General features: G+C 39.4%; 1 protein-coding gene across 4 annotated transcripts in view; it reads left to right on the top strand.

Annotated features, from left to right (window-relative positions):
- The window catches only part of thada (THADA armadillo repeat containing), a 129,708-nt gene that overhangs the window by 81,282 nt on the left and 23,266 nt on the right, over positions 1–25,160 (top strand). For all 4 annotated transcript variants that reach the window (XM_054798317.1, XM_054798319.1, XM_054798320.1 and 1 more), the window contains 5 exons: positions 7,435–7,811; positions 11,893–12,017; positions 15,860–15,932; positions 18,933–19,083; positions 19,176–19,298. In XM_054798317.1, coding sequence (XP_054654292.1) covers positions 7,435–7,811; positions 11,893–12,017; positions 15,860–15,932; positions 18,933–19,083; positions 19,176–19,298 — 849 coding nt within the window. The remainder of the gene's footprint in view (positions 1–7,434; positions 7,812–11,892; positions 12,018–15,859; positions 15,933–18,932; positions 19,084–19,175; positions 19,299–25,160) is intronic.

Below are 25,160 nucleotides of genomic sequence, written 5' to 3'. Positions count from 1 at the left end.
CGATACCATTATGGCAGTCTTGAATATTGGCCGATATCCATATCAGCAGGTTCATACATACTTTTATGACTTGTTTTGTAGTGTGGAATGTAAGAAAAGGCTTGATCAAGTGATATTAGTAAAACAGAGAACAATAGTCACTAACAGTAGCTATGAGGAAAAACTGAACCATTTACTTCTTTATGCATCTGGACTATAGTTTGTTTATAGACAGTGGCGGCTAGGCATAATTTAACAAGGTTCAAGGTGCCCCATGAAGCGTTTAAACCCGACATTACTCACCACCAACAGGGGCTGGCTCTTTTTTGTTACAGTAGCTAATTACTTGTTGTGGTCCCATGGGATTTTCTGTCACTTTGCAAATGTTTCGGACAGCGTCAGATGGGAGCTGTGGTCTTCTGAAAGTCCTCATGGTGTTTTTTGTGATGCTGCTTAAAATGCATGATGAGGTTATTTGTATTAAACTTCTCCAACATGGGAAACTTGTGCATGACAAGGTTTGTACTCAGTTGCAATGTCTTTTTTTCGGGCCTATTACAGAAAATAAAACAACCACACGGCTGACATCACTTCTACTCCTTACCACTTTGCTAGCATGTTAGCACATGCTGTTGTTGTGATCACGTGGGCTCTATACGGCCGCTGCTGGATAGACATGCTGGGGCGGAGTTTGGAATGCACTGCTTGTATTGAGGATTTTAGATGCAGGCCGGCATGTACTGACATAATTTGACCCAATATTTGATGTCAGTATCGAGACACCTCTAATAAACAATGTTTGTACAAAATAAGAGAAATACTGCAGTATGCAATATAAGTTATAGGAAAAGTGACATTTATTTAATGCATTTTGTCTTTAAATGAAAAACTCCTGAACAAATAAAGCAAGACGCCTTACTTCCCTCTCGCATAGCCAGCGCTTTCATGGCCAATTGCAGCTATTTTTTGACTTATACTGTATTTTTTAGATGATGTCTGACAAACACTCAGCATTTTATTGTGAAGGCCGGAAGTGTGCTGTTTTTTCTCTGTTTGGACTCTTCATGGCTACAGCTGATACAGCGCCTGCTAATAAAACCAAGCTTTGTGGCTGCCGTCCTTTCGTATTGTTGACCTTGCACAACATCAGTGGACATCTTATTAGGGTCCTCACTTAGAAAATTTACAGTCCAAAGGCCAAAACTTGGAAATAATTCCAGACTACGGGCATGCTAACTGAGCTAGCAAGCTTGTTGAGCATGTTATCACACGAGCACCAATATCATTATCAGCAGAAAAGCAGATACCGATATGAATCGATATCTCATTTTAACACCAATACCGGCCGGTATTTGGACATCCGTAGTCATAAGTGGACATTGCTTGTTGTGATGCTCACTTTTCAGAACTTGCGATTTGAGAATGTGGCGTGTTAATATGCATATTTTTATCAACATTCTGGATGTCGCTTCAGTCGGCATTGTTCACCACTACTACACAGGAAGCTAAACAGCAAGCCAACGAGAGTTGTAGTTGGTCACTTTCAGGAAAACTCTGCCCTCTATGGTTTTGTTAGAGAATTGCAAGTTACAAACTCAGCTCTCATGAAACATCTCTCAAGTGCACATACCACGACATAGCTACTGTAAATTCCGGTGTATAAGTCTCTACCTTTTTTCTTAAACTTTGAACCCTGCAGCTTATAGAGCGATCCGGCTACTCTATGGCTAATTCTAAACTTGTGACATCTCCTTTATTTGAGAGCTACTACTAATCGTTTAAATACTGTGCCGCTCAGTGAGGAAATGGTAGCTCTTTCTTTAGCAGGAGCCAATCACAAGCTGTCAGTGCATTCACAAGCTTATCAACTCATTGGATAGCTTAGGGGGTCAGTGTATATATAACAGTATAACAACATAAGTCTGACTCACTGTGTCATATATATATATATATATATATATATATATATATATATATATATATATATGTACCTTTTGAGTGTTAAGTTGCTGTGTGATGAATTTAATGTTTGTAAAACAACACCATGAGTCAGACTGTTGAGTAATTGACATTGAGTAATGACTTCCTGCAATTTCCAATGGGTTGACAAGCTCGTCAGTTTTTTCATAGCTCATGATTGGCTCCTGTCAAATAAAGAGCTGCATGGTTCTCACGGACTCATGCATGCCACAATATGTCATTTTATGAAGAGGATATGTGCAGCTTATACACCGGTGCAGCTTATATATGAACAAATCTGTTTTTTCCTCTGAATTTAATGGGTGCGGTTTATACACTGGAATTTACAGTAAATCTGAATTATTTGACGTACAGTACATGAAAGGTTTTCAAAAAAGTAACGCAATAATTTCCCAGAATGAAGGAGTAACTCTGTTATTAATTCAATTACTTTTTTTGGATAGTAACTTATAACTATAACTAATAATGTTTTAAAGTAAGTTGCCCAACACAGTTTGTGCAAAGAATGCAAAGAAATAAAAAAACAAGCTCAAACTGGTGGAATTAATCCAAAGATGCAAACAGAGCGAAAGCCTGGCATGGTATGCCCAGGTCTCGTATGACGGTTTCACCTTTGGAATTTTGTGCAAGGTGTACTTTTCCTCGAAAATGTTGGTTAAATTCACATTTATAGGTTCCACTGTGATCTAAAATTTTATTTGTACAATACAGTGGTGGAGAGAGGGCTAAACCTACCCCACGGATTTAGCAACTTGTGTTTATAGACACGACTATTTAGCTGGCTTATTTATTTCTGTTGAAAGGCACTACATGCAAACACATGTAGTGTCTGGGGTTTGTTTTTCACAGTTTGGCTAATGATGGTGGAAGTTGATGTGAACTCCAGCTGTGGGCTGGCGTGTAAGCGCACATGCACACGTCTAGCCAAGGCTGTAGCTTGACACAGCAGATCCTTTACTGCCAGCTTTTACAGGGCTGTGGACTGTGCTGTAGAGAGCCACAAAGTTTACTGATGCACACTTACAGACATCTACAACTTCATACACCTCTACACATTTGGCTCGGGGTTTTTAATGACCTTCCTACAAACCAGCTCGTAATCTTTGTGTCTATCTCACACATATCCATACCCGTGTTGTACACAGTTGGTATTCATGCTAATGCACAGTGTAACTTGTTTAAACGCCATTATTTTTAATGCATTTGCACCAGCTGCAGTAAGTCTCATGTTGTCCATCCATGCCGCCTATTCTTGTGAACATGATATCTCAGGAATCCCATGAAGGAATTTCATTACATCTGGCACAAGTATCTACTTGCATACAAAGATGACGTGATTAGAAGTTATTGTTCATAGATCAATGACCGGCTTGGCCATTACCCAATGATTCATGTGCTGTGTTAGTACAGTGGATCCCCCCGCACTTTCACAATTCAGCATTCACGGTTCGGCAAATTCACAGATTTTCAATTTACTACCTTTTTCTGAAAATACGCACATAAATATGTCTGTTTTTAACACACAGCTTGCTCCTACCCCTCCAAACCCTTGTGCTAGCTTGATATTGGTGTTCCAGATGAACATTTGCACTTAAAAGTGATTGTTGTGATTATTAGATTAGATTCAGCTTCAGAGCTCTCCTCTTCTCTCTTCAATATGCCTCACTCACTAAACACATTTTAACTTATAAAAAGTATAGGTGCGGAAGATACGGTCATCACTCGCCATATTGCGGTTTGAATTTTGCTGCTTCACTCTATCACGTTTTTTCAAACTCATATTAATTAATAAATCATGTTATTTGTTATGTTATGTATATTACATATTACTATATATACATATACATATTACGTAATCCAGCCGAAAGTCAACGCTGAACCCACTACGTCACTTCCTGTCCACATGTCTGGAACGCATTGACTGCAACACACACGTGGTTGGAACCGGGTACTCCGGTTTCCTCCCACGTTCCAAAAACATGCATGTTAGGTTCGTTGGATGCATGTTAGGTTAGTCTAAATTGTCCATAGGTATGAATGTGAGCGTGAACGGCTGTTTGTCGATATGTGCCCTGCGATTGGGTGTACCTCGACCGATAGGAATAGGCTCCAGCGTACCCCCATCCATAGAACATGAATGTATGGCCTATATATGTAAAAAAACAACAACAACAACAAAAAAAAGCTTTAAATGTGGTGGTTGCTGGAATTTACAGTACTATATTGGGTAATAGGAGTGTAAAGATGACTATAGGGGTGTTATTTCATGTCTAGAGGACTCTAATAATGTTAAAAAAATGATTTAGAAGATCGTAAATAGGTTTCCTATGCCATAACTGCAAAAATATATAATATAAGGAATCCTACTTCGTGGAAATTCACTTATCACAGTTGCTTCTGGAACCAAGTATAGTATATATAAGTTTCACTTTTGTGTCTCACAGTAACTCTGGTGCCTTCAAGGACCGCCGAACAAAATGTGAAATCTCAACCCTTGATGAAGACATGATCAGTAAAGCATAAAGACATAAACGTGTAAAAATGGTGAGCTTTTTTTGACAGTGATGCATGTGTGCTGTATGTTTTACCTCTATTTACGTATTGATGTATTGTTACCAACTTACGGTGAATGAGATGGATTCTCTGTGGAAAACATTTTCAGTTGTTAAAAATTCTGCGAATTTGCAGTGCCGTGAGTGCTGAATCGGGTGAACCGGTGATCCACTGTATTACTGTATTTCTGTAGTGACTTCTTTTCAGTATACAGCACATGACTGTAGGATTACATTGAAAATAAATGTGTGAAATGTGCCTACAGGCTGACAGACAATATTTACAATGGTCTCCCTCAGTCATCCTCATCTCTCTCCTACCTTCATCACCGCTGTCATTACTGCACTCCTGCCAGCCATTATAACCATTAGGTTATGCCTGTTTAGCCCTGCACCCCCCTTTGAGGATCAGGTTCCATTGTAACTTGGCCTCCACAGTAAACCAGCCCACCTCTGCAGGAATGCTGTATTTCCCGCTCTTTTGTCAGACCACATTGTGACTTGCTGCAGGGCCAGATCGAATCGCGTTGGGTTCCGTGTGTGTGTGTGTGTGTGTGTGTGTGTGTGTGTGTGTGTGTGACTACATACATGAGATAGACTTGGCTGTCAAAGCGAGATCTTTGTGGAGTCTTGGAGCATTACTAGGGAGGAGTGAAGCTTTTGAAAGGCATCAGGTTGCCTCAAAGTTTTACTCACATTTCAGAGGAAGTACTTGTGTTTGTACATGCCATTGTGTGTTTATTTGTGTGCCCGTCAATCCCCATGTGTGTACGTCCACAGGTGGCTGGGTTAGGCACAGCCATGTCCATTTACAGACACTGACGCAACCTTTCCTATAAAAACAAAATAGAAAGGCACAAAGAACACTGTCTTCTTCAGTCTGGCTTGTTGTCTGCATCTGTTGACTTCACAAAGTGATTTGGGTGTTTCTTTAGGCAGTTGTTTGACTGAATTCTGAGGACATTTGCTCTGGAGAACGTTTTCATCAACGACTATTCAATTTGAGTTTTAAGAATATGTACAGTGCATGTACTCGTGGTCATGACAAACTGATGCTTTACAGAGGCAGGGTCATAAACGTCTGCATGGTTTATATGAGGGCGCTAACCGGGAGTTCTTTTTAGATGAAATGTCTGAACTTTTCCATGATTTTTTTTTTATTATTATATGAACTTTTTATCAACTTTACTATGAATTTCTTATAGATCTATTTTCACCAGAGTACACTTTCACAAAAGATGTTTACTTTTAAAAAGCTTGTGAATTTTTTTTTTCAACATATGCTGTTCTTTATGTGTTAGTGAATGTGTGATGCTGCAGGCACTTAAACATGCACTAACCTGGGTGCAGAATATCACATAACTTGTAAAAGGTATGCCTATGAGCTACGAGCCTTGTACTATCACTAGCACTATTATACTATGCTGCCTCAATGCTGGTGTAAGCTATGTGAAGTGTGTTGTGTGGGCTGAGAAGGTCTCTTGACTTTTGCTAAAAGAGATGCCAATAAACTAAATAAACATGAATAAACTTGCATCCTGCAGCCGTAGTTCCTGTGCTTTATTTACATCAATGGGCATTCTGAAACCCTTGGTTACATTGGCATGTGACAGACGTCATTTATTGTTTGACTTTCGTGATTCTTACTGCTTAGAGGAAATCAAAGCATCAAAGGCAGTGCACTTTGTTATTTCTACACCGTGAATCTGGAGGTGTTTAATCATATTGGTTGTGCACCTTCCTTTGCATGATATCGTGCTGCAAATATTTCACTGAGCCGACCGCTCTTTCTTTTTTTTATGAAGTTAAGCCAAACTTTGTAGCCCTGCTCCTCTGTTGGTGCTCGCGGGCTTTTTCGTTTGTGTTTGCAGCTGTTTCTTCATCGAAACTGCGAATCGAAATTAACATTTGAACAATCTCGAGAGAATCGCAATGTTAGTCCTGATTCACAACTATGCTCGAGACTTGATGCCCGTCCCTAATTAAGTAATGTTACACAAAAATAAATTCATACTTTAGTATTTTATTTTAGCATTTTAGCATACGCTCCGGTTAGCATACACGCCGATTAGTGTGTTTTTTGGTTAACGTTGAACATTTACGCCAAAATGTTGCTTCTGTTTGGGTACATTTTCCTTTTAGCATACAATATGGAGTTGTGTTATTAATAAACTGTGTGAGTCCAACTGTGTTTTTATCACAAAACATCTTTGTTAGCAGTTTGATAATACTTTCCATTCCAACCTTATTTGTAAAGCGCTTTGTAACTAAATTAACACAGTTACACCACAAGTCTCAAACATGTTAACACAAAACACCTTTTATAGGTTTACAGTTATTGTTTTACATGCATAAAACAATTCTAAATGCATATAATTTCATATCGGTGATGAATGAAAGGGTTCAAATGAACATTTAAGGTTACGTTTACCTTTGTGGAAGACATGATGACGTGTGATTATATTGCAGCCGCGATCAAAAGAAACTTGAGACTTGAGGTTAGAAACACTTCTGAATTCAAGAAATAACTCATAGCAAAACACGATGGTGGTTTCCGTGTTGATCTCGCTGCCACATCATGTCATTGGCAAGAATCACATCTTCAGTGAAGCTAAAAGTAACCTTAAATGTTCATTTATCCCTTTTGATTCATTGTTTTTATTTTATTTATATGCATTTATATAAATAAAATATTTATTTGTATGCGTTTAGAAAATGTGTTTTGTTTTATGATTTTTAGATTTCTGAAATGGATTAATTGGATTTACATTATGTCTTATGGGAGAAATTTATTTGGTTAGAGTATGTTTTGGTTAGGGTTGGGCCCTCTGGAGCGGGTTAATGACGCTAACTAAGGTTCGACTGTAACCTCATGTTCTAAGTTGCCAGTAGGTACTGAAAATCCTTTTTTTGTGTATATCAGATTCAGACGTCAACAAGCTCCGTCAAGAGACTCTGTCCATCCTATTGACCTCGACCCTGGTCACCAACAACCCCGCAGCCACAGCCAATCTGGAGCCTGGCAACACTCAGTACATGCTCAGCCTTGCCAGGGTAGCCCTCAGTGCCAGCGTGGAGATCCCCGAGCTGTGGGGAAGGCCTCAGCTCACGACTAAGCTCCTGGAGTGCTTGCTTCAGTGCCCGTTGTATGAGGTTAGAGAGCTGGCTCTGGAGAGGGTCCTGAGTGCACTGAAAAAGGAAGAAGACCAGGAAGAGAAACCTGCATGGCTAAACGAGACCACCCTGTCGAACCTGACATGCCTAGCTTTTCATGAAACACACCCCCAATGTCTGACCAAGGTGAGACCACACACGCGACACAAAAACATTCAGGCATTACATTTGTTTGTTTTGGGTCTAGTCCATTTTATAGATTTGCATGTGTGTTCGCACATGATCCACTACACATTCCTGGCTGTGAGTATCTAAACCTTTTACATTTGCAGCCCTGTCATCATACTATGGACAACTAAAAAAAATATTTTTTCTGTTCATAACATTTTCGCACTGAACGACACTGAATGACATTTCGTGCAAATTGATTTAATTTCTAAACCCATCCTACAGAGGCTTGCGTGAGACAGTAATCAGCCGCAGCAGAATACGTCAGCCGCACTGGCAGTGCATTGACTCATTTGGTCTCTAACTCACACACACACACACACTCAGGAGAGGCTTGCAAGGCGTTCACTCTAACAGCTTTTGGAGGGGAAAATATGGTCTATTTCCTGTCTCAAGACAGGAGGTCGTATTTCAATGTGTTCAGAAACTTGGAACAGCTAGTCAGCAGATTTACTGTGTCCTGCGTGGCGGCTTCTGTCGGTTTGTCCCTCTTTGAACCACACAGAACCTTGTTATCTTGTGTGATAACTTAGTTAAGGTCTACTGCTGAAGGTTTAACATCGTTTATTGACAAGGGCAAACTCTGTTAACCTCTCATTAATGATCATGAATTAGTAAACAAGAGCTTAGGAGAATTGTAGATTTACACAAATTGGTGTAAATGTAGAGTAGATCTCACGCTGTTCGCCTTGGCTTTCCACATCTACCAGTAAATGATGAAAATCAGCGACTTATTAGTAAGCCCATAAAAGTGTCTATTTTTAACATTCCTACCTAACAGTTGCAGATGTATACGCTACATTTTACCTGTACTATTGCTTATCTATAAATTATTACAGACTTTGTGGGTTTTTCCTGAGGATAAAGTGGCCTATTTTTGGAGAAAAAAGGAATCCACTGTACAATTATATAAGTATTTTGGACCATTTCTAAACAACTGCAAATTCCAAGATCATTAGTTCAATAAATTATATACATTATTTGGATGTGTTATCACTTTGCCAAGGTCTGGAAGAAAACCCATACTGCTATCCTCAGATGAAAGGAAATTGGTTAGGAAGTTCAAGAACCACTATGCTCAAGCCTGCTATGAACTGACAGTGTTCCTGTCCAAAGTCAAGCCCAACCTTAACCCTATAGAACATTTGTGGACTATGGTTAAAAGCCAGGTCTGTCAGGAAACCAACCAATTGAAATGACCTCAACCAATTCTGCCAAGACTCGTGGTCAAATATCCAGCCAGAATTATACCAGAAGCTTTTTCATGCAGCTGGTTGAGTTGAAGTTTGCTAAGGGGCATAGTCCATGTTCTCACACTAGACCACTGGTTCCGTGCTGGGCTTGATTGTGATGCTCACTCTCTCTCCTGGTCTCCACTGGCCTGCGCACACACAGCAATCAAACACGGCCTGTTTACTTTGTCGTTGCATCACTTTTACTCTTCTGTTTTACTGCAATTTACAGCGGTGTGAAAAATAGTTTGCCCCCCTCCTGATTTAGTATTTTTTTGCACTTTTTTTGCACTTATATGTTTCAGATCATCAAACACATTTAAATATTAGTCAGTGACAACACAACTGAACACAAAATGCAGTTTTTAAATGAAACTTTTTATTATTAAGGGAGAGAAAGAAAAACTACATGGCCTGTGAAAACATAACTGAGATTAACTGAGATCTATAAGTCTGGAAAATATCATAAAGCAATTTCTAAAGCTTTGGGACTTCAGCAAACCACAGTGAGAGCCATTATCCACAAATGGCAAAAACATGGAACAGTGGTGAACCTTCCCAGGAGTGGTCGGCCAACCAAAATTACCTCAAGAGTGCAACAGCGACTGATCCAAGAGGTCACAAAAGACCCCACAACAACATCCAAACAACGGCAGGCCTCACTTACCTCAGCCGGTGTTCACGACTCCACTATAAGAAAGTCACTAAGCAAAAATGGTCTTCATGGCAGAGTTCCAAGACGAAAACCACCGCTGAACAAAAAGAACAAAGGCTCGTTTCAATTTTGCCAGAAAACATCTTGATGATCCCTAAGACCTCTGTGGTCTAATGAGACACGATTGAACTTTTTGGAAGGTGTGTGTTCCATTACATCTGGCGTAAAAGTAACGCAGCGTTTCAGAAAAACAACATCATACTTAATACTTACAGTAAAATGTAGTAGAGATACTAGGATGATGGTCTGGGATTATTTTACTGCTTCAGGACCTGGAAGACTTGCTGTGATAAATGGAACCATGAATTCTGCTGTCGACCAAAAATCCTGACCTCAAGCTGAAATCAACTTGGGTTCTGCAGCAAGACAATGATCCAAAACACACCAGCAAGTCCACCTCTGAATGGCTGAAGGAAAAACTAAATGAAGACTTTGGAGTGGCCTCGTCAAAGTCCTGACCTGAATCCTATTGAGTTGCCGTGACTTAAAAAGGCACTTCTTGCTGGACAACCCTCCAATGTGGCTGAATTACAACAATTGGGGCAAAATTCCTCCACAGCGCTGTAAGAGACTTATTGCAAGTCATCGCAAACGCTTGATTACAGTTGTTGCTGCTTAGGGTGGCCCAACCAGTTATTAGGCTTAGGGGGCAATCGCAGTCAATTTTTCTCACAGGGCCATGTAGGTTTGCATTTTTTTTTTCTCTGCAACTGCATTTTGTGTTCAGTTGTGTTGTCATTGACTAATATTTAAATGTGTTTGATCTGAAGCATTTAAGTTTGACAAACATGCAAAAAATAAGAAATCAGGAAAGGGGCAAACACACCACTGTACCTGACACTGTGGGGTATAATTCCAGTCATTCTGATATTAAATGACTAGTCTTTATTACACACAAATTTACTTGCGAGTTAGTGAGCGTTATTTATATTATGAATTGTGTCAGTTATAAGAACTTGCACTTCTATGGCTCGGCTACGTTTGTGTGTGCGTGTGTGTACAGTACATTTGGCCGCTCGACTCATTCTTGCCTTTTCACTGCATGAAAGCGACACCCACAAGACCTTACAAGCTGCATCCTGGGCTAGTAACAGGGTTGCGTCTCGATACGGATTTTTAGAGAGGACATTGTTTGTCACAATTTCATACATTTAACCAAAACAAGGTACTAACCTTTACAAAAAAAATACAATCATGCCATCATAAAGTCAGAGCACTATTAGCAATATTAGTTTTTGTAAGACTTGGTGGAAGTATACAGTACTCCCTTGTCCCTTTGCTTCAAATTTTGCTTTATTTTTTTGCTTGACTCTATCACAGTTTTTCAAAATTATAATTACATTATTAAATATTATAATTGATTAATAAATCATGCTGTTTTGTGGTTGAATAAGCCCTATTATTAGTTCAAAAATATGTATATTTAAGCAAGTTGTACATATTTTTTGCCTTAATTAAGCATATTAAAGCATAACAATGGCTGAATTAAGTAAAACACAAATATAAGGCATTCAGAAAACGCATCCAAAGATGGAATGATATGTAGTATTCTGCACTTTCCACTAGGTGTCAGTAATATTACTTGATTGCTGGAACAAGAGGCTTTTGCAGTATGCAGGTTTGAATAATCTCCCAACAGGCACAATAAACCCTAATAAAAACGGGGGCAACCATTGCGTCCGTAACCTTTGCCAAACTGAAACTCAACTCTGACACTCCGACATCACTTCCTGTCAGCACCCCACTCAGTTCCCCTCTCACCGGAACACATTTACAGCAACATACACGAGCATGAGTCTTATTTATGGCTTATTTTCTTGAATTATGTCTACTATTTTGGTTAATAGGAGTGTAAAGTTGCCAATAAGGGTGTTATTTCATGTCTAGCTCTAATAATGTTAAAGACTGTATTCAGACTGTCATAAACAGGTTTTCTTTGGTCTCAATAAAATTCCATTTATAAATAAGGAATCCTATTTTGCGGAAATTCACTTATAACAGTCGGGTCTGGAGTCAATTATCCGTCAATGGAATTACTTTCTTGTCTGTGTTTTCCTCTCCCCTCATCTTATCTTCACCTTTTCTTCCTTAGGTCCTCCAGGTGTTGAGTGTGTTGCACTGTGGTGGTGAGCTCCAGTGGATCGATGGTGTACAGAATTTGTCTCAAGACAAGGTTCTGCTGCACCTTCTTGCTCTCACTCAGAGGGCTGTCCACAGGTCAGAGGATGGTCACACTTTTGGGAATTTAATTATTTATTGCAACGTTTTTTCCTCAGATGGATCGATTATACAAAGTACGTCATTAATTATTTAAAAAAAAAAGAAAGAAAATTGGGTGGACAAATTGGAATTTATTTTGGATTTGTTCTAATCCACACAGGTTTAGAATTATACATACAGGCTTAAATATATACTTACGTCTTCCAAATATATGACGTAAGCACAATCATCTGTTTGGTCCGCAACATGTCAGAGGCAAAAATGTTGATCAGTCATAGCTGATGTGTGGGAATATCTTGTTTTTCCTAAAAGCCAAATATAATAGGTCTGCTTTCATGGTTGACTAAACGACAAAAATATTCAGTTTTTAGAGGCTGAAATCAGACAATATTTATGTTTTTAAATAAAAAAAATAAATGAATAAAATACCAAAATAGTTGTTGATTAATTGGATAATCAATTAATAATTGATTAATTGTTGCAGCTCTCATGTACTGTATGTATTTGGACACCCAACTAGCTGCTGTGGTGCAAACATGTTATTTTACTGCCGTGCTTTATTTCAAAGGCCTGACTACCAGCTGCAGAATGTTACGGCAATATTGCAGAGTGAACCAGAAGGTGTGCTACTCCAGCAGTACTGGAGAGGATTTTTTTTTTTTTTTTTAGTTAAAACAAAGGAAAAATAAAGGGAACTCTTACAACGCTAGGGCACTGGAAAGAAGGGCCAAATAAAGGAGTTTCCCAGGGAAAAAAGGAGTGTTGACAGTAGAGCTGCAAAAAATTAATTGATGAATTAATAATATTTTGGTATTCGATTACTTGATTTATTGAAACAGCAAGCTTCCGAGAACCAAATTTTAAAAAATGAGGTTCCTCCCAAAATGAGGTTTGGTGGCATATATGAGATCATTACAACAAAAAATTACGTTCTCATCTTCATCTATTCAACAAGTAAAATTAAGTCAACATTATATTCCACACTTGCAGCTCCTATCTGGAAACATGCTGTCAGAACAACTTCTCGGCTTTTGCAAAATATCGTTGATCTGTGATGGATGAGAGAGAGGCCAGAGAAGATGCAACTCTGCAGCCGACCCCCCCCAAAAAGTTCTTCTCCATTTACCATGTTTTTTTTGTTTTTTTTCTGGCCACCTCCACATATGAAAGAGCCTTCACACTGTCGTGTAAGGTTGACTGACAGGCCTTCATTCAGAGCCAGAGTCCATAGTGAAGGTAAACTGAGGTTCACTAGCCACACCTGAACTGTGCTGGAGAGCATACCACCTTCTTTCCATGAAGCTTTGCTTGTACAGGTGGTCCTCGGGTTACGAACGAGTTTCGTTCCTAGACTGTGATGTTAGTCGAGTTGGAACTTACTCCAGTAGTTCTCCAACGAGTTGCTTATTTAAGGACTAAAATTACTTTTAAAATTAATTTATGGGAGCCTGTTCTTAACCACGAAACCTTGGTTTGACTGACAAAGTGTGTGACGAAGGAATTATGAGGCTGTCCAATTGATATGCTGATGAAGACAACTTTAGTGGTTTTAGTTTCCAGGAAGAGGATGAAGACAGCAATGAATGACTTTGCTGGTAGGCTACTGGTTAACTAGTCATGTTACATGCACTGTTTAACTTGCCGTGTTATACGCACTGTTCTGTTTATTTAATCAAGTTGAAAAAAAACTTTGTGTACTAAATATAAAAGTTTTCAAAGTGGACACCCACTGCTTATAGAGAATCTATTTTTCTCTTCCAATTTAGTTGGGTGCTGCTTACACACAGGTGCGCTCCACAGTCCGGAAATTACGGTAATTGGTTCAGGACCTGTCCGCGATAAGCGAATTTCCGTGAAGTAGGATTCAATATTAATAAATGGACTTTTTTGTAGTTCAACATAGAAAACGTGTTTATGACTTTTTAAATACAGTTTTTACCATTATTAGAGCCTTGTAGACATGCAATAACATTCCTATAGTCACCTTCACACTAACATTATTCTTTGTTTACACCACATTGTGCAACTCTTATGTGCAGGCTACGGGATCACTGCAGGGACATAAGAGACGGCCACTGCATAGCATACTACTGAGCTAATTAGTTAGGCTCCAATTTATTTTTCTGAACTTTAAGAAAGGGTTTCAAAGTTAGTGGAGAAGAAAGACAAAGTAAGAATCCAAAAACTTACCACTTCCACACGGGATTGCGTTCACTATGTCAAGTCTCCATGCAGTGTTAAGGAAATGTAACGTAAGGTTAATGTTATATCAATGTAACATTACTGATCCCTACATTGACCAGAATACTATACTGTATAAAACTTGTCTTTCAATATTGTTTGACTAATAATAGGCCATAGTCAACCACGAAACAGCGGCCATTTATTAATTTTCAAAAAAACGCAATAAAGTGAGGGTTTTTCCTTTCAGTGGTCGCCACAGCGCATGTGTTAGTTGGCTTTGGTTTTTTTAGTATTTCGCTGTATGTGCTTCCTGACACAACCCTCCCATTTATCCTGGCTTCAATGTCCCCAATGGCTGGGTGTTGAGGCCCTGGCTGGGACTCGAACCTGCAACTGCCTTTCGTGCAGACAGCATGTACGATTACACCATCAGGGCCTTGTATTTGTAGTCAATGGTTCTTCCAAACGAAAACAGAAGTCATAGTTTTGGCAGGCATGGTTGAAATGATAGTAGTAATGTAAACAAATAATAGCTGTCAGTCTTGTTTAAAAACTAAAAAATCATAACATTATTGTTCTCTTTGAGGGTTCTCAGCTGTCAGCTACAACATATTATTTTTGCAGGCTAATGAGTCAGCAGGTCTTTTCTTCCAAGCGGACGTGGCATGTGATATTCCAGTATGCTGTGTATGTGTGCGCACTGTGAGCCCTTTTGACATCCATTGACAGACATGCACCTCCTTGACAAGCCACTGCTGCACTTTTCTCACCATTTCAAGAAAGTACAGGCTTGAATACAGATCAGATTACAAAGGGTATTAGACCTATAAAGCCTTTTTTCTGACCACAATCTCAGAACCCAGGATCCACTTTCCCTTCTAGTGGCCCCAAGGTTATGATTAGAGGCAGGGAAGGATGAGATTGGGTTGCTGGGTTTGGTTGATGTGATTGAATGCGAGTCAGGCTTTTGTGCTTCATAACATGGTGGTGAGTACCAGCACACTTCTTTTTTGGAAAGTAAGCCAATACATGCTTGCTGTGTTTGCAAAGTTGACGTCATAAGAGGTGCACCAACGGCTTTCATACAAACGACCCGAAATCACATTATCATTTTAGAGCTCTAAAGGTTTAAATAAAAATAGTTTAACATGCAGTACAAAAGCATTTACTCATTCTTTCGAGGGAAAGGCTTCTTGAGACGTCATCTGTACTTCTGTGAAGAAGGTGTCGGACGTTTCGCTCCTCATCCGAAGAGCTTCGTCAGCGAACTAATAAGTGCTGGTAGCCTAGGCCTTAAATACAAAAGGCCTAAATAAATAGGCCTTATTAGTATTCTGACGAAGCTCTTCGGATGAGGAGCGAAACGTCCGACACCTTCTTCACAGAAGTACAGATGACGTCTCAAGAAGCCTTTCCCCCGATGGACAACTCCTGTACGATTGAGAGCCTACACAGACGCATTTACTCATTCTGTTATCCCAATACCCGTTCACAAAACAGGGTAAATACCTTTATAGGATTCACTAATCATTCATTCTTGGAATGAAAAACCTGAAGCAATGGAGTATTTTCCTGCATGACCAAACTTAAAAAATATGCTAACCATGTCCATGTAGGATCACATCAACTCATTGTAAAATCTTTTTGTGTTTCAGTGTGGAAGTCTATTGTGCAGCCATGACACTGCTTTCTCAACTGGTAATCCAAACGGTGAACTCTGACTCAAAGGTAAAACCTAGTGCTGTAAATCGATTCAAAAATGTAATTAAGTTACCATAATTTCCAGTGTATAAGCCGTTACTTTTTTCTTCAACTTTGAGCCCTGCAGCTTATACACCGGCGCGGCTAATCTATGGCTAAATTTGAATCTTGTGACATCTCCTTTACTTCAGAACTACTACTAATTGTTTAAATACCGTGCCGCTCGCAAGTCAGTGAGGAAACGGTACCTCTCTCTTTGGCAGAAGCCACTCACGACCTATCAATGCACTGACAATAAGCTTGTCATTCCATTGGCAATACCAGGAGGTCATTATATATAACAGTATAACAACATAACTGACTCACGGTGTCATCTTACTGAGAATAACACTAAATTCATCACACAACAACCGAACACTCCAAAAGTATACCTCAGAAATATAAAACCGTACCAATACGGGTTTAAAATAAAAAAAAAAACATAGATTTTAAAATTTTCCCATAAGGCATTGCGTTTGAGCAACACATTCATTGGGGCGCTGCAACGACAGCCTCCCTCTGGGCTCTGTGTCCGGGCTTTTCTGGCTCCCTCTGGTGGACAGAGGCAGCATTGCAGCGCCATTCAACTATGTTGCTTGTACTGCAATGAACTGCTCTTCTGGCAGTAAAGCATTATGGGTAGACGTTAAAATAGCTGCTGTTTGTTATTTTAAACTTGTATTGGTACATGTAATGTATATTTCCTAGGTACATTTTAAGTGTTAAGTTGCTGTATGGTGACTTTAATGTTGTTTGTAAGATGACACTGTGAGTCAGACTGTTATATACTGAGTAATGACCTCCTGCAATTTCTAATGGGTTGACAATCTTGTGAGTTTTTTCATAGCTCATGATTGGCTCCGGTCAAATAGTCCTCACGGACTAATGTGCGCCACAATAGGTAATTTCATGACGTGGACACGTGCAGTTTATCCACGGGTGCGGACTATATATGTACAAATCTGTTTTTTCCTTTAAATTTAGTGGGTGGGTGCGGATTATACACTGGTGCAGCTTATACACCGAAATTTACAGTCATCACATGTCTGCTCTGTGATTAATCATGATTAATCACAATCATGAGTGGCTGCCTTTCAAGCAGCAATCTATCTATTCATCTAATTAAACGTTTACCTTGGGCTTACTTAAGTAGACTTTATCTACTGAAGTACTGCAATTGACTTGAATTTTGTTTTGAGATAAAAGTATGGATGTTTACTGCTGTCCAGTTGTCTCCTGTCAGTGCAACAAACGTAGCTTTGGCCAGCTTGTCCAACTTCGCCACCGTTTCCATTTCCATACAGTTTGTGAATTCTTGTGACGACAGTTCCCCTGTATTAGGTCCTAGTTGTCTTTTTGTTGATAAGTCCGAGCCTGGCGCAGTCCGCAAGTGTAGCTTGACGACCACAGCTTGATCCCATGTTCTTAGTATCCTTGCTAAGATATGCTTTGCCCAAAGGTAGTACTTCAGACTCGTTGTACTTCGATGAAATGTCAGTTTACCACTGCAATATTTAGACAACTTTGGTTTTATCCAGGCTTCCATTAAGTAGCTTTTCAAATTGAAATTTCCCATGAAACAGACCCTTTCTCCTCATTCATCGCTGCTGGCTGCTTTGCCCCACCTTTCAGCTTTCAACTCGAGGAACGTAAACATTCGCGCGGGAGGACTATGGAGCGGCGTTGTGGTCAAACTTGGTGGTATAATTAAATTGCGTTATTTTTAGAATGCGTACAAATTTTCTGATTAATCGCGGCCGTTAACGTGTTATTTTAGACAGCCCTAGCAAAAACGTATCCAAAAGTATGAATGGGTTGATATCCGGGGTGCAATGGTACAGGTAACCTACAGTACAGTCTGCACCTTAGTATTTGGGCTTCTGTTTCCGTACATTTTTTTGTGCTGCTGACAGGTAATCCTCCAACAAATAAACATTCTCAAATAAAAAATAAAAATATTCCTCTAGCATACAGAAACATTTGAGAATGTGGCCTCTCGGCCGCACTTCGGACACCCCAGGTTTACTTTGTTTATTTTTATGAAGGTGCAAGCGCAACAGCAAGAGTTTGAACAGATTGATGATTATTTTATTTTCAGTAAAATTCCTTAAGTGAAGTGCAGCATTGATAGTTGCAGTGTGCAGAACTTTTTCTCGTCTCTACTGAACAATGGCCGCACGTTGCGTTCATTTTATGCCCTCATCTTTGTCTGCTTATGGAGGTGACGTGTTCAAAAACAGTTGCACCGCACCTCAACGTCAGGGCCAGGAAGCGGCGGGCACGTAGCTGAGGAATATCCACCAAGTTGGAGTCCATGTTTTGCCTATAGTCTCCGATAGACAGTATATACTGTGTCCCCGAATACCTCGCCTTTTCGTCCACTTTGACTGTCCTTCACTTCGAATATGTACAGTGTGGGAAGTGGGACAGTACATCGCGGGGAGGGCTTTTAACCAGCATGACAGGCACGTGTGCATACGCACACACACACACAGTGCAAAATGTTGCACAAAACAGCCAGTCCATCAGTTGGCTTGTGCAGGACTAGTTGATATGATATTGCATTAACAACAAAAGATGTTCTACTCTGGTTTCCATGTATTAGAGGAACAAGAAGTATGACATTTTGAGAAGTTGTTGAATGAAAACAGTGAATCAGTGCATGTTTGTTTACATGAATTCATTGATTTGTTGTAATCGCAATTTCTTTTAATCATGTTTTGTCAGTGCAATCATCTACTGATAAATGTGTTTGTAGTTAAATTTGAGTAATGTGCTGTGACAGATAACTCTCATACCAACATTATTATTATTTTACTCCATAGCAACATGCATTGATTTAAATCCTAAATACAGCCATGGTATGAATTAATAACTACAGAGCAGAGACTAATCCAATCAGCTTGTATTGAGCCACACCAGGGAGAAAATAATATTTTTCAAACCATTTTCCATGGCTTTTAATTTCCTGCTCAATCTATCATTTAGGGTGCAAGCACAGTGACGTGCTTATCACAATGGGGGACGCTGGTGTGCTCATGCTGCAGTGAGGAGCAGCCAGTGGAAGTGAAGCTGATGGCTGCCAAGGTGTTGGTCAACTCAACAGGCCCACTGCTGACCAACTCTGAGCTGCCACTTGGTGAGTCCACAAAGATGCGCTAACTGGAGGAAGTATGGCTGAGATGAATCCTGAAAAGAGTGTCAAACGTAAGTATGTGTTTGTGTTTTCAGGTCTTGTCAGCACCGTCTCTCTGTGGAGGAGTTTGTTTATGCTGTTGCAAGATGAAGACCAGGAAGTTCGAGGTTTTTCGTCGGATTTCATTGCCAATGCTCCGGCTCATCTGATTAGTGCAGGTACAAACTCACTGCTGAGCCAACGCAAACATTTCAAAGATTATTAGGGGTGTACCGATAACCTTGTGAAAATTCTCGCGCCGTTTTTATATTAAACTTCCGTCGTTCTGTTCCGCCACGGGAAACTTGCGCATGACAAGTTTTAGCACTCATCTGCAACGTCTTTTGCAAACTGTAAGGAAAGTTCCCGCCTCATGGCCGACATCACTCCCACTCCTTGATATTGGATCCAGCACTGCTGGATAGAAGTGCTGGGGTGGAGTCTGGAAAGGACTGCTTGCAAATATCTGACATTTTAGATGCAGGCCGATATACAGTAATCCCTCGGTTAATTGGTTCCAGAACCAACGGAATTTCCGCGAAGTAGGATTTGTTATTCATAAATGGAATATTTTCGTAGTTAAAGCGTAGAACACATGTTTTCAACCTTCTAAATATGTTTTTTAAACATTATTAAAGTCCTCTATACATGAAATAACAGCCCTACAGTAACCTTTACACTCCTATTACCCAATATAGTACTGTAGACATAATAACAGAAAATAAGCCACATCGCTTTTCATCTTTCGCGGATTCTGTTTCTCTCTGATTTTTTAAGTGCAATTTTGCATATTTTTTTAACGGCGTAAGAACGCGCATTGTTCTGCGTCCTTGTGGTGTATTAGAGCGATCTATTGGTGCTGTTGTGTGTCTGTTATTGTATTTACTACTGCTACCACTCGAGGGTGTTATATACTCATTTGAGATTTCGATGTCTCCCCGCACCTAGTCAGCCGGCTAAATATAGAGCCACAACAGTCCTAATGGCTAAGGGAGAACCCGCCCATTGTGTTCGGCGTTCTGATTGGCTGGAGACCGTTGTCAAATCTCCTTCGTGCAGCACTGCCATGTTTCTTTTTTGTTAGCGATCATGGGGCGCAATTATGGAAGACTGGAATTGAATCTTCGGTTCATGGAGGAGTAAAATACGACAACAGGAGCAATATGTACTAACAAGGTTACAAAAATGCTACAGCTGAGTAACATCAGAGGAGTGAATACTGTGAGTCACTTAATTTCTTGTGTCCAAGATTGATCATTAAAATTCAAATGAGATTTAAACTTTGAGAGTGTTTTAAACAAGAGATAAATGTGAGAAAATGTTAATGCCTATCTGAGAATGTGTATAAAGTATATTGTGAGGGGTTTTACAGCCTTAAAACATATATAATAATTGCAAACAAGTATAGCTGTAAACTTTGCGGATGTCACTTATTGCGGGCTATTTTGGGAACCTGTCCCCCGCAATAAACGAGGGGACACTGTATATCAAATCCGTAGTGGTGGTTATATATCAAAACTAAAAAAAATGTTGACATTGTTGGTGACATTAATTTACGTTCATTGTTTGTGAGTGCTTACCGTAAACCTACACACACGCTGATGGCGTTGTAAGCTCCTAAACAACTTCACATTCTCTTTCTTACAGATGAGTGCACACACAAACACACATTTACACACAGGGGGACTGACAGCTGCCAAATCCTAAGTGCCCCCTACCCCCAGAAACAACCACAGCGTGACTTCCTGTCCTTACAGCACTGACTTCCTATGTGTTCCCAGCTTTCCTCTAGGAGCCTCGCTTGTTGTGTCTGGTACCATCGATGGTATCACATAACATAACACCGTAACCTAATGTAAGAGGGTCATAAGGAAGACACAACTTCAGTAGTTTTTATCTGGGAGGTTTATAGCGATAGCGAGGTTTCATTCACTCCAATTGTATTTTTAAGTAGTAGGGAAATAAATGTATAATCCCCAATTCATATTTGGTTATAGTGAGTTCTGTGTGTGTATGTATAGTCAGATAAAAATCAGATAGAGGCTCAGAAACAAGACATGGTTTCTTTAAGGAGGAAGCGAGCACAATGCATTTAATTACAGACTGATTCGACTCAGATATTTACTTTGCCTTTTATATTTAGTTGCTGTTTTGTCTATTTTATTGTTGGATCTACATTTACTCAACCGTAGTTAAAATTTCCTCCAAGCTCTTATATGATCATGAACTTTTTGAATTGGATTCCAGACGTGTGATACAAACAAAAGGAATGAAACACTGTAAAGTGGTCATCTTAAATGAATGTGTGACGAGGCCAGGAAAGTCACATTCTTGAAGTAAATGAGAAAGTGCCCAAAAACCCAAAAGAAATCACATTGCAGTGACTGTAAAATGAAACCCACAGAAACCTTGAATTGGAAAAATGTGATGTCTGTCCACTTTTGAAGCCTAAACTTGTCTGATGTTCTGAAATTAGATGTACACCAGTGAGTTGGATTTTGTTTTTTTTCAAACGAGCTATATCAAAACAACAGTCACTGTGATTGTAAGACTCTACTGATTGTGGTCACCGGAACAACATTTATAAGGATGTGTGTGTGTGTGTGTGTGTGTGTGTGCATAGTTAGTAACACTCGATTTCAGGTTCTCATGCCACCAGTCTAATCTCACGCCACATAAGGAGCAATCATCAAGCCCATTTTTAAAGCCATTACACTGAAGCAGCATTAACATGTGCACCGTAGCAACATGGTGGCTTCATTAGTATTTATTAGTTAAATTCTCAGGAGATTTAATACAATGCATTTTGAAGAGTAAAACACACATCTCAGTCTATCTGAAGGGTCATGCCTTCTCCTGAAGCCTGGAAATTGGAAATTGTATTTATTGCTTTTCACAACTAGTAGCATTGCATTCTCAGCCCTGTACATCAGTCAATTAATTTTTTTTTTTTTTTTTTTTTTAATTACTAAGACTTCTTACTGCTCAACTAGTCAACCCTGAACAAATGCACAACCTTTTCGCTTGGGTTTACTTACGTATGGCCATAAAAATTTACTTTGTTCTTCGATTTCAGATCAACATTTGGAATAAATGTGACTGTTGCAATCAGATTATTAGATTAAACTCTAGAATCCTTTTTCTCTCTTCAATTGCCATTGTTCACGTGTGACACAATCCAAGGTTAAGCCCTAAATATGTAAGTATAGCTATAGCATAAATATGTACAGTATAGCTACTCACCACTAATGAATGGTAATGTAAAATGATCCATGAAGAAATGGAATCGGATCCACAGTTTAGCCTTCAGCCTGGTCATCAGGCGAGAGAAGGCGTTTCTCCAAGCCGCATCTACATAATCCACACTGCTTGCCTGTTGTAATTCCAGTAATGACTTGCGATGATCATAATAGCAATCGCCTAGCTGCAAGTTTTGAGGCCGAATTGCCCGTCGAAGCTAGTGCTTCTGTAACCAAATAAACATCTGCGTTTCACAGCACACAAGTATGGTGCATTCAAGGACTGCTGAACAAATTGTGAAAGCTTGGTGAAAAAACATTGCCAGTGAAGCACAATTTTAACAGTATCCTGTACATTTTACCTGTATAATCACATATATAATTATCGTAAATTCGGGACTCTTGAGCGTTCCTGAATATAAGCTGCACTCACCAAATTGAATGAGAAAAAAGTGTTGTACATACTGTATATAGGCCTCACTTGTCTATAAGCCGCAGGTCTCCATGTTGTAACATGAGATATTTACACAGAAAGACACCCTATAAACCTTGCAATCCTACCTGCACTCTGTGTTCCCATCATCACTTAGTAGCTCCTATGAGTGAGACATGAGACACTTGTTTTCATCGGTGTTGAACAACTTCCGCGGTCCAAGCAGTCCAAGCAAAAGCTGTAGTAATTCTACACTTGATCAGACTTAAGATTTGTCATATCAAAACACGAACACTACATAAGACATCATTTCTTGAGCCACAGCCACATCATTGTTTAAGCTGCAGGATTCATAGTGTATGGGGAAAAAATAGCTGCTTATATCTCATAGGCAATGTCTCCACCCCCCCAGCCTATTTTTGGGGGAAAAAAATAAAAAAAATATTGAAAAAAATTATCTTTTGTCCAAAAATCCAACTTTGCAGGGACACGAATGGTGAATAGTGACTGTGCGGGGATCCACTGTACTCTTCTTCAGCTGTACAGTCGACACAATCTTACTGTATATTTGCCTATTTGGCTTAAATAATCAAGACGTAATTGGCAGGTTAAACATGTAGTACAGTACAGCAGTCTTAGGACCTCGCTTGGAGACCTAAAAGGTCTCCTCGAACAAAAACATGGGCAGTTTACATGAGACATAAACTAAATACTAATTAAACCTTTAAATTAAACTCATTTTGCTGCCTGTTTATACAACAGGGTTTGGGAGAAGCATTTTTGCTTTTCTTTTGGCAATGTTGTTTGTGCATTAAACTGTTTGAACACACAAAAAAAACCCTTCCATTTTTAAAGTTGTAAGTGTGCACTGAGACTGGTTATGAGAGAGAAGACACTGTTCTTGTTTTTTTGCTCTATTTTACCACCTTTCATTCAACATTCATGAGTCATCCTGGGTTTCAAAGCTTTGTGTGTGTGTGTGTGTGTGTATATATATATATATATATATATATATATATATATATATATATATACAGTACATTTGCTCACATAATGATTGGTCCTGTGAATAAGCCCAATTTACTGTTTGTGTGTTTGCGTACGTGGAGACTACTAGTTGTCAGCGTGTGTACATGCTTGCTTGTTTGCATGTTTTTCCCGTCCCCTGGTGTTCTGCCAGTCTTCTTTTAAGTTGTGTGTGTTTTATTACCTGTCATCAAGGGTTTGAGGCGTTGCTTTCGAGGGAGACGGCACTTCCGGCCCTTTGATATGGAGGAACAGGCAGAGGCGGATCCCTCACACATCTCCACTCAGCCTATTCCATATTAATTTACATGTATTATTTCAGGTTTTGTATAAACATTAAAGAAATCACATGGAGGTGCGTATGAGTGAAGGAAAGGGGGGGGGGGCTTATATTTAGGCCTACATTTATACAGCATCCAATTAAGGTTAATTTAGTTTAGACTACAGATAGTGAATGCAGAGAGTCAAGTTAAAATAATATAGTTTACGCTGTGCCTTAGTAGACCCAACAACAAGACAAAACACCTCTGTTTTCTCTGGAGACCTCTACTGACCTCGATCAGCTCCTCTGTCACTTTGTCTGCTCTTTTTCACTCACTCTCTTAAAACACCTTTGTACTGTATATCTGTCTGGTCAGTGGATGGAAAGATGCCAATGCAATAGCATAACAAGGACTATCAATTAAATTTTCTCTTGGCATTTCTCTTGCATGCCATTTGTTTTTCAGTCTTTATAATTGAATATCACAACATTGTACTGATGTTGTGTCAAAATGTTAGAGATGGGCTACAGACCCCGAATATAGACTAAACTACATCTATGGATCATCCTCCAAAAGACAGAGGATCCCCCCATATATATATATATATATATATACTGCAAAAAAAAAATAGAGGAACACTTCGAAAATACATCAATCTAAACTGGAGGAAAATGATCTTGAATATCTTTCCTGATAATAAGTGGGTGATGTATTAGTAAGAAAATGATGCCACATAATTTGATAGAAATGAAAATGATCACCCTATAGAGGGGGGAAATCAAAGACACCCCAAAAATGAAAGTGAAAAAATGATGCAGCACACTGGTCCATTTTGCCAAAATGTCATTGTAGCAACTCAAAATGATTCTCAGTAGTTTGTGTGGCCCCCACGTGCTTGTACACATGCCTGACAACGTCGGGGCATGCTCCTAATGAGACTACGGATGGTGTCTGGAGGATCTCCTCCCAGATCTTATCTTATCGACTTATGCATATATATATATATATATATATATATATATATATATATATATACTCTCTGTGGAGATTAAGCGTCACATCAGACTCTCTTTTTCCCAG

This window comes from Dunckerocampus dactyliophorus, chromosome 14 (genome assembly GCF_027744805.1).
Source record: "Dunckerocampus dactyliophorus isolate RoL2022-P2 chromosome 14, RoL_Ddac_1.1, whole genome shotgun sequence".
NCBI lineage: Eukaryota > Metazoa > Chordata > Actinopteri > Syngnathiformes > Syngnathidae > Dunckerocampus > Dunckerocampus dactyliophorus.
Note: the sequence above shows the minus strand (reverse complement) of the source record. Positions and strands in the feature narration are given on the sequence as shown.